Consider the following 9,519-nt stretch of genomic DNA (forward strand, 5'->3'; position numbering starts at 1 on the left):
TTCACCCTCACACACGTATATTTTCACCCTCACATACATATATTTTCACCCTCACATACATATATTTTCACCCACACACATATATTTTCACTCACACATACATATTTTCACCCACACACATATATTTTCACCTCACACACCCTCACACACATATATTCACTCACTCACACATACATATATTTTCACCCTCACACACATATATTTTCACCCTCACACACCCTCACACACATATATTTTCACCTCACACACATATATTTTCACCCACACACCCTCACACACATATATTTTCACCCTCACACATATATTTTCACCCTCACACACCCTCACACACATATATTTTCACCCTCACACACATATATTTTCACCCTCACACACATATATTTTCACCCTCACACACCCTCACACACGTATATTTTCACTCACACATACATATATTTTCACCCTCACACACATATATTTTCACCCTCACACACATATATTTTCACTCACACATACATATATTTTCACTCTCACACACGTATATTTTCACTCTCACACACGTATATTTTCACTCTCACACACATATATTTTCACTCTCACACGTATATTTTCACTCTCACACACATATATTTTCACTCACACATACATATATTTTCACTCACACATACATATATTTTCACTCACACATACATATATTTTCACTCACACATACATATATTTTCACTCACACATACATATATTTTTTCACTCACACACGTATATTTTCACTCTCACACACGTATATTTTCACCCCTCACACGTATATTTTCACTCTCACACACGATATTTTCACCCTCACACACGTATATTTTCACTCTCACACACGTATATTTTCACCCCCTCACACACGTATATTTTCACTCTCACACACGTATATTTTCACCCTCACACACGTATATTTTCACTCTCACACACGTATATTTTCACTCTCACACACGTATATTTTCACTCTCACACACGTATATTTTCACTCTCACACACGTATATTTTCACCCTCACACACGTATATTTTCACTCTCACACACGTATATTTTCACTCTCACACACATATATTTTCAGTCTCACACACATATATTTTTGTCAGTTGAGCTTTATATATTATGTTTAACCCGAGTGACCACCCAGTCAGCTGGTGGGTAACTATGGCGTTATTTTTGTGCCACTATTCTGAGCGCACATAAAAAAAAAAAGTTGAGCCCGTCCCATCTCGATCTAGTGACGAGGACAACGATGTGACCATTTCAGGAGATGATAAAATATTTCTTAACACCCCGATAGCTTGCTGAAGAACTCGAGTTTCTTCTCCCCCCTCAATGCTGTCAGACACTTGAAAGTGACCCGCGCGTGCTTCTCAGCCAATCACAGCGGTACAGACACCCAGCCTTCCGTTTCCATTAAACTCCTTCCGTTTCCACTATACTCTTTCATTCACATACATTATTCTCTTGCATACATATATTTTCTTCTGACACGTATGCATTCTCTGCTTACATACATATATTATTTGTGAGATTAAATGCATATTGAATGCATGTAAATGAGAGCAAAATGTAGGAATGCATAAATGAAAATGCATGTATGTTAGAGTGAAAATGTGTAAATATATACATTAAAATACATGTATAAGAGAGCACAATATTGCAATGTGTGCGTTAAATATGTGTAAACATGAGAATAAAAATATCTAAATATAAAGATTAAAATAAAACTATATGAGAGTGAAAGTATATGTATGTGAAAGAAGAATATATGTATGTGAGAGTGAAAATATATGTGTGTGAGAGAAGAATGTATGTGTGACAGTGAAAGAATGAATTTTGGCTTGTACGGCCCCTCATACTAGCCAGCACGCTTTTAATGTTCAACTCTCAGAGAGGATCTTGTTCGCTTCACCCGTGCAGATCGCGATGGTTCCAAAGTCCAAAATGTTCAACAAATCAGGTCCGTTTCTCCAAGCTCCTTGCAGATCTCCGGTATGGATATTTGCTCAATTTATGAAGTTTATGGTTATTTTCCAGCAACAAGCTTGGCGGTGAAAAATGGTCTCATGCACCTCCATCTCTCTCTGTGTCTGAGCAAATGTGACAGTATAGAGCAGGGGAAGGCGGGGCTTGTTCCCTCCTAACCAGTAGGGGTGTTAAATGTACTCTTTGGGGTTTTATTCTTATATTTATATTATTTATCTTTTATTATGGATTTACTTCAGCTCAACTCAGTGACACAGTAATGATAAATCTCAATTAACAATAACAATGTTGTAGTGCATTACTGAGTCGTGTAAACTCACTGGGTTACACTCACATTTGCTGTTTTTCTAAACTTCAGTGATCTCCCCTATGAAACAAAGATGTTCAGGCTTGGATGTGCCCATCCTCCCTTCTCTAATTCCAAGATCAGCATTAGAAACCTGCATTTAATCAGAGTAGATTCATTAGTTAAGTATAATTCAAGTAATTTGATTAAGTGATTATTATTTGTTTCATCTTTTGCTTTCCTTCTGCTAAATTGCTTCAATAAACAAATCTGCATTTGAAAAGTCTAAATTGTGGACACTGAACTTTTAACCTTTGTGAAACGGTCAAGACTTGAGCACCCTGTTGAGTATTTGTTGGTGACCAATCAGAGAAGGCACAAAGATGACATCAGAAGTTGATAAGGAGACACAGTCACATTCATGTTTGAAACAGTGTAACCATACAGTTTAAAGACTGGATAAGAGAGGTGGAGAACAAACTCAACCTGGGTGTCTATTGTCTTATCTAGTGTGGGAGATGATTGGATGATGGGCTGGGTGTAGTTTCTCTGCGTTGGGGTCGGGTGGGCCGCCCGGCTCTGTGGGGCTTGGCTGTGCTGCTGCTGTTGGCCCTGGTCTGGATGGGCCTGGGCCCCTGGCCTCGGTGGATTCCAGGAACAGGGGTGCTTACTGGGGTCAGTGGGGAACTGGCCCCAGGAGAAGCTACTTGGACCTGGGGGTCCAAGTTGGGCAAGTGCTGAGTATTTATATGCGTGCATGAGGGTGGGAACACATGTTTGTGTCTGTTTGTGCCTGTTTGTCTATGTCTGTGTATCAGGTTGGGTATTAGACTCCACCTTTCTGGGAACATCTCAGCCCCCCCACCCCAGGTGTGGGGCCCTATCTGCCCCCACCACACTCCCTGCCAGTGGCTGATGCCCTCAGCTGTCGGTGCCTTGGTGGTTCTTGACGTCCTGGGCTGCTGGCTTGACAGGGCCTGGCGCCCGTGGCTCGGTTGGGCCCCTTCCCAGGGGTGGGGGGCCCTCCATCCTGTCTGGTGTGGCTGGCTGCAGGTTTAGATAATGCCCTGGGTGAACACACCTGAATCAAATGAGTAGTTCATTGCTAGGCCTCTGGAGAACTACAAGACATGTTGAGCCATTTGAATCAGCTGTGTTGGATCAAGGACACATCCAAAAGCTGCAGGACACCGGCCCTCGAGGCCTGGAGCTCGACACGTGATGTAGAAAAACAGTTGAATATGTAAATCCTTCACAGTTACAGGGACTTTTACTGGTTTGGCCCATTAAAGTCAAAGGGGGCTGCATGTGGCCCCCATGTAAAGTCAGTGTGACACCCCTGCTCTAAATCATGGACTACAGGAACCATTAACACTCTAGCATAGCATCAGTATAGCACAGCAAGCATGCCCAGTCACTGATGACACACACTAGCTGTTCCTGCATTAGCAGTTAACGTTAGCCATGCTAGCTTCCTGTTACTGACTTTGCTCATGTGCAACACGCTGGCTGTGTCCCAATCCAGCGACCGCACGCTTCATAGTACGCACAGTTCAGAGACTACATGGGGCGTGTATTACGAAGTGCAGAAGTGAGAGGCTTGTGAAATGGGATGGTCTGGCCTTCCCAAACCTGCTCAGGTTGCCTAGCAACCATGATACAAACCGCAAGAAACGTTTCATATTTTCAACATTTCATTCTTTGTTTGACAGAAATGAAGGAGAAAATTGTTTTTTTGTTTGTTCATTTTTTTAATGACATCACTTTAATCAGTTGAGTATCTGAGGCTGAGACCACAGGACTGTAAAACATGATTGTTGGGCTTCATTCCTGTACTGAACAGTCATTTCAAGATTAGTTAGTAAATAACAATTAGCTGATGTTGTTCATGAGACTAAAATCATCTCACTGTGGTAATGCAAATATAATATGATCAATATTATAGTTATTATAGTAATCATTTTTTAGTTATTACAGCAGTGAACTTGCATTTGTCAAATACTGAGCTTCAGTAGAGATTCAAGTTACAGTTATTTATATGTCCTATTGTGGAGGTATGCAAAGACGACAGGAGAGGTCTCAATGTCTCACTGCAACTTTATTAACTGACTCACCAGAACTCCACATACAAAAGCGCCAAAATCTCCACCCCAACACCTCCCTTCAACTTGGGTGTGAGTGGAGCCACCTGGTGGTCCGCCACACTATCACCTTAAATCTTCACTCAAAGACAAGTATCTTTGGCAGTGTTTATATAGATGTATCATATATAAGAGACAAATATTGTTCTTTTAATATGTTGGCATTACTAAATTTGGCTCAATGCTTACATATATGTGTAAAAAGAAAATGTACGAGCTGTGATAACTGTTTCTGATAGAATGAAGAGTAGACTGATATATTAAATATTCAAATCAAATCAAATCAAATCACTTTTATTGTCACGTCACATGTGCAGGTACACTGGTACAGTACATGTGAGTGAAATTCACTAGCCTAGCATTAGCTTACCGGCGTTTTTGAATGCGCGACCGCGGCTCCGCATTTTCATTAATTGTGGCAAAACAAAACAAACAAATAACTCACCGTTGAGTCGATTGTGAGGTGGTGTAAAGATGAATGAATCGGCCGGGTTATTGCACGCTGTCAACTAGTATGTAGTGTAAAAGTTGTCAATATCTGACAAGAACGCCAACCACAGGGACAACAGCAGCCAGAGGAGCAGGGAACATGCAGCCGATTGACCCGAACTTATACGGGGTTCATTCCGCCACAATAAAGGGACTGGCGGAAGTGGGGTCAGAAATTACCGTGGTTACACTGCCCAGCCTGACTTTACACCCACCTAAAAATCTGTTCTTTCCATTTTGATCCTGATTAACACGACAGGCCTGATGTTTTATTCCATAGAACCATCTGTGAAACTGTAAAATCCAGTGTAAGTTTGTAATTCTTTTCATTACCACTAAGCAATTACATCATTACCTCAGTGATGAAGAGTGGTTATGTTGTTAGGTTAAACCATCAGTGATGTCTGACCTGAGCTGAGACACTTTGTCCAGAGCAAACAGGAGAGACTCTGAGCTCTGTTAGGTTTTTGTATTGTTGATTGTCATTTATGCTTAGAAATATTTACTCATATATGCTTAGAAGTATATAATCATTTGTAGATTGAAAGAATGTCTCATCCTAGGAGGTCTATAACAGCTCTGTGTAGCATGAAGAGGGGAGTGTGTTCACTCCTCTTCAGAGTGTTCTGGTATAGATCACACACCTCCTCGGAGAGGTCGTATCTTCTCCTGCTGATATATGGTATAACAAACACACGTATATCTGTTTAGTATATCTGTGAGTGTAAGAGCCTTTTGTTCAGATGTACCGCTAGACTCCTGGCACCAGCTTTGGGGAGTCACATTCCACACACACACACACACACACACACAAGGTATTCTTTGTTCACATGCATACCTATATAAGAGGTCATATGTTAATGAACCTATGCATATTCATGTTCAAGGTTCAAGGTTCTTTATTTGTCACATGCATAGTTATACAAGTATAACACACAGTGAAATGTATCCTGACACGCTCCTCGACATGTGCAAAAACGGGGGTGTAGAGGAATAACATTATAAATATATATAGTATATACATTGGGTGAATGTGCAGTAGAAGCAGCAGCAGGTGAATTCTGTACATTAATATGAATAGACATCTGACTATTTTACAGAATGGACACTATAAACATATTTAAAGTTAAAGGAATTGAGTGTCTGGAGGAGAGTCTCAGTCAATTATAGATGATGTGAGATGGCGGTGTGTGTGTGTGTGTGTGTGTGTGGGGGGTTGGTTTAGGGTCCGGATGGCTTGAGGATAGAAGCTCTTCTTGAGTCTCTCTGTCCTTGCCCGGATGATGCGGAACCTTCTACCAGATTGTAGAAGTTGGAACAGTTTGTTGCCAGGATGGGACGGGTCCTTCAGTATCTGCGTTGCTCTAGTCCAGCATCTCCTGGTGTAGGTGTCCTGAAGTGGGGAGAGCAATCCTGCAGCAACGTTCTGCTGCACGGATCACTCTCTGGAGAGCTCTGGAGAGAGTAACCACAATAAAAGAGCAGTGTTGGGGGAGCGGACGAGAGCAACTGGGGTCAAGCGAAGGAAGGCGCCTGTCCAGTTCTCTCCGTGCACGTGAAACATAAAGAATGTTGCCTACTCGTGTCTTGCTTGCTGTGTAATTACATTGCCTTCAACGTTCCAGCGAATAGGTTCAAGCTACAAACCTATCAAGCTCCCTGCTGGTATGGAGCTCCACAGCAGGTTGAATGATGCAGGATGAAGAGCAGAGCTGAAAAGTCCACCGAGTCCAGCTGTGTGCAGGTCAGATTGATCACATGACGCAGTGACCTCAGTAAACCTGGTACACTGTAACTGCTGTGAGCTTCATGGATGTGTCTGATGGCAGATAGCACAAAGCTGGGACTGGACCTGAAAGCATACAGAGTGTTAACGCTGGCATGATGGACAACTCCAGTCAGAGGATATCATTAAGATAAAACACCAACCTTGAAACACACAATCCTGTCCAGGAAGGGCAGCAGATGGGAGAAGTTTTCCTGTAAACAGCTGACCTTTTTCAGGTTGACTGTGATGGTCTGACCTGATGAGTGCTGTAAGAGAAAGTAAAGAAGCTCCCAGGTCAGACAGCAGGAAGTCAGGTCTCCACCTACTTTACTGAAGAAACTCTGAGTCAGCTCCGGGTCCTGGACTTCATGAAGGAGGGCAGGAAACTGCTGCAGGTTCTCATTCTTCATTCTGGAGAAGAATCACAGTAACATTCATGAATACATTTGTTAAACACAGAAGAATCTGGTACTTTAAACATGATGTGACTTCAGACAGATTACCTGATGCTCAGTGGGCCACGATGAAGCAGCAGCGCAGTGAGATGCTGAGTTGGGATGCAGAGCTCTGACAGGTCTAAGTGTCTGACTGTCCAGACCCTCAGCAGAGATGCAACACTGCTGACAACTCTGAGCAACACTCTGTCTGACAGGGAGGACAAGCTGTCAATGATGGAAAGCTTTTCAATGACCAACGACGGAGAGACTCTGTCTGTTCTCACCCAACGGGACAGCAACAACACCATTTCTGTGCTCAACCTGACAAAGTAACAAAATGAATCCAGGAAGGACATATGTTTATGCAAACCCATTAACATAACAACAGAGTGATGATAAAGAATACAGATAACCTCTCAAATGACACCTACCTCAGACTTTTGATATTTGGTGTATCTTTAAAAAGCAGCGAGGCTCCTCTGGCAGACATCTTTCTGGGTTTGAGGCTAAGATTCACTTTAGAGCCACAGAGGCCAAGAACTCTTCCTACAGACCTGCAGGTCCTTCTGGGTGACTGTCCAGTCAAGAGCAGGTTGAAATCCAGGAGCTGCAGCAAAGAGGACATCTGCTGCAGCTCCTGTTTGGACTTGACTGCAAAAGATGTATAAATCGTTTGGAAGAAACCTGCATCACAGCTGAAACAGAAAGAAATATGCACATAATGTTACTTTAGCTTGGCTTGCTTCATTGCTTCGTTTGGTAGCACTTGAAGATGCCAACACATTTTGGTCTTACATCTTCATTGTCAGCAAAGCCAAATTTAAGGTAACAATTGTTATACTGTAATTTTGCTAGTTATAATTTTCCATTACTTCTTGAAGTGGACAGACTTCATTAATTGCCCATTGTGCTAATTAGCTCAACCCTTGGTGCCGCACATGTAGTTAAGTGCCACTATGTGTTTTCGCAGACCTTCAACCTCTGGTCCCGCAGACCCCTGGTGGTCTAGGGACCCCAGTTAAGAGCCACACCAATAAAGGATGTTGGACATAGAGATGCATCCTTATTATGTTTTGTCTCAATAGTGAAGGTGAATAATGTTTTTTCTGCTGATTTCATTTGACTCGTTTACCTGAGCTGTGAGATATAAGGCAGACACTGCAGGAAACTCCTCACTTCACTCTCTTCATGTGAGCAGTCTGTCAGCTCCACTTGTTTCTTCTCTGGTTGGAGTTTCAGCACTTCCAGGATGATGGAGGTCTTTCTCTCTGAGAGGTTTATGGACCAGACTGCAGGAGCTGACTGGAAAACTGACTGTAATGATGGAAGAAGATTCAGACCCGGTTTAGTCTCATAGTCCTTCACATGAGAGTACAGATCCAGCAGAAACCCAAGACAATATTTGTTAGTAGAATTGAGCTCCTTTCTGTCACCATCATGAAGAAGGAATGTGTGATAAGAGCAGACTGATGATAACTTCTTCAGAATCTTCTCTCCTGTCTGCTGTTCTCTTTTTGTTGCTCCAATGAAGAGTTTCATCAAGAACTTAGTCTGATTGGAGAAATGTTGCCCAGACTGACAGAAACTAAAATTAAATGAAGGAAACAATATAAGATGATTCTACCTAAGCAAAACAAACCGAAACAACAGCATTAACTGATACCGTATTAGAAATGTCTTAAATAAATGTCTTCAGCAATGTAAAACCTTTATTACTCATTAAATGAGAAAAATAAATGTACTTGTCACTAGTGTTCCCTCTAATGTTTCACGTGTCTGAGCGAACGCACAAACTCCCTGAGCGATCCCTTGGGCCACTGTGAGCAACATTAGACGTGTGCACTGTGGTCACGCCAGCATTTAATCCATCCAAGTTACATGGGTTATCAAAATAATCAAATTACAGCATTTACATTTATGTTAGACTACTTTTAATTAACTGCTTTAGCCCACTTACAATGAAAAATCTTGTTCATGACCTGTGTAGTATGTTAACACTATTGGAAGTAAAAATAACTGTTGAAAACACAACTTTCTTTTTTTATAAACACCATTTTTACAGTTTCTTCCCGCAGTAAATATAAACAACGATAGTATTCAGAAAAAAAACACAAACATTGCATAGCTGCATATATACGAATGTGAATCGCATCATTGGCTAGACTATGGGATAATTTTTCAATTCAATTCAATTTTATTTATATAGCGCCAAATCACAACAAAAGTCGCCTCAAGGCACTTTATATTGTACAGTAGATAGCACAATAATAAATACAGAGAAAACCCAACAATCATATGACCCCCTATGAGCAAGCACTTTGGCGACAGTGGGAAGGAAAAACTCCCTTTTAACCTCTTGAGCCCCAATGGGATTTCTGAGCTTCCTGCTCGAAAATGCAATGCCTAAATTAAA

General features: G+C 41.6%; 1 protein-coding gene across 1 annotated transcript; it reads right to left on the minus strand.

Moving 5' to 3' along the window:
- Nucleotides 1-3,192: 3,192 nt before the first annotated feature.
- LOC120435057 lies at nt 3,193-8,269 on the minus strand. Its single transcript, XM_039603860.1, has 5 exons — nt 8,239-8,269; nt 7,538-7,801; nt 7,173-7,427; nt 6,831-7,080; nt 3,193-3,318 (listed from the first exon to the last, which is right to left on the minus strand). Exons 2-5 carry the CDS (start codon nt 7,729-7,731, stop codon nt 3,193-3,195), a joined length of 825 nt encoding a protein of 274 aa, XP_039459794.1. The 5' UTR covers nt 7,732-7,801; nt 8,239-8,269.
- Between the last annotated feature and the right edge of the window lie 1,250 nt (nt 8,270-9,519).

Source organism: Oreochromis aureus, linkage group 3 (genome assembly GCF_013358895.1).
Source record: "Oreochromis aureus strain Israel breed Guangdong linkage group 3, ZZ_aureus, whole genome shotgun sequence".
In the NCBI taxonomy this organism is placed as follows: Eukaryota; Metazoa; Chordata; class Actinopteri; order Cichliformes; family Cichlidae; genus Oreochromis; species Oreochromis aureus.

Excerpts from the sequence above, each read along its gene's own strand:
- LOC120435057 (XM_039603860.1), bottom strand. The coding sequence starts at position 7,731 with ATGTCCTCTTTGCTGCAGCTCCTGGATTTCAACCTGCTCTTGACTGGA. Across the intron at positions 7,428-7,537 it reads CCAAATATCAAAAGTCTGAG|GTTGAGCACAGAAATGGTGT; the intron begins GTAGGTGTCATT and ends TTACTTTGTCAG. Across the intron at positions 7,081-7,172 it reads CGTGGCCCACTGAGCATCAG|AATGAAGAATGAGAACCTGC; the intron begins GTAATCTGTCTG and ends ATTCTTCTCCAG.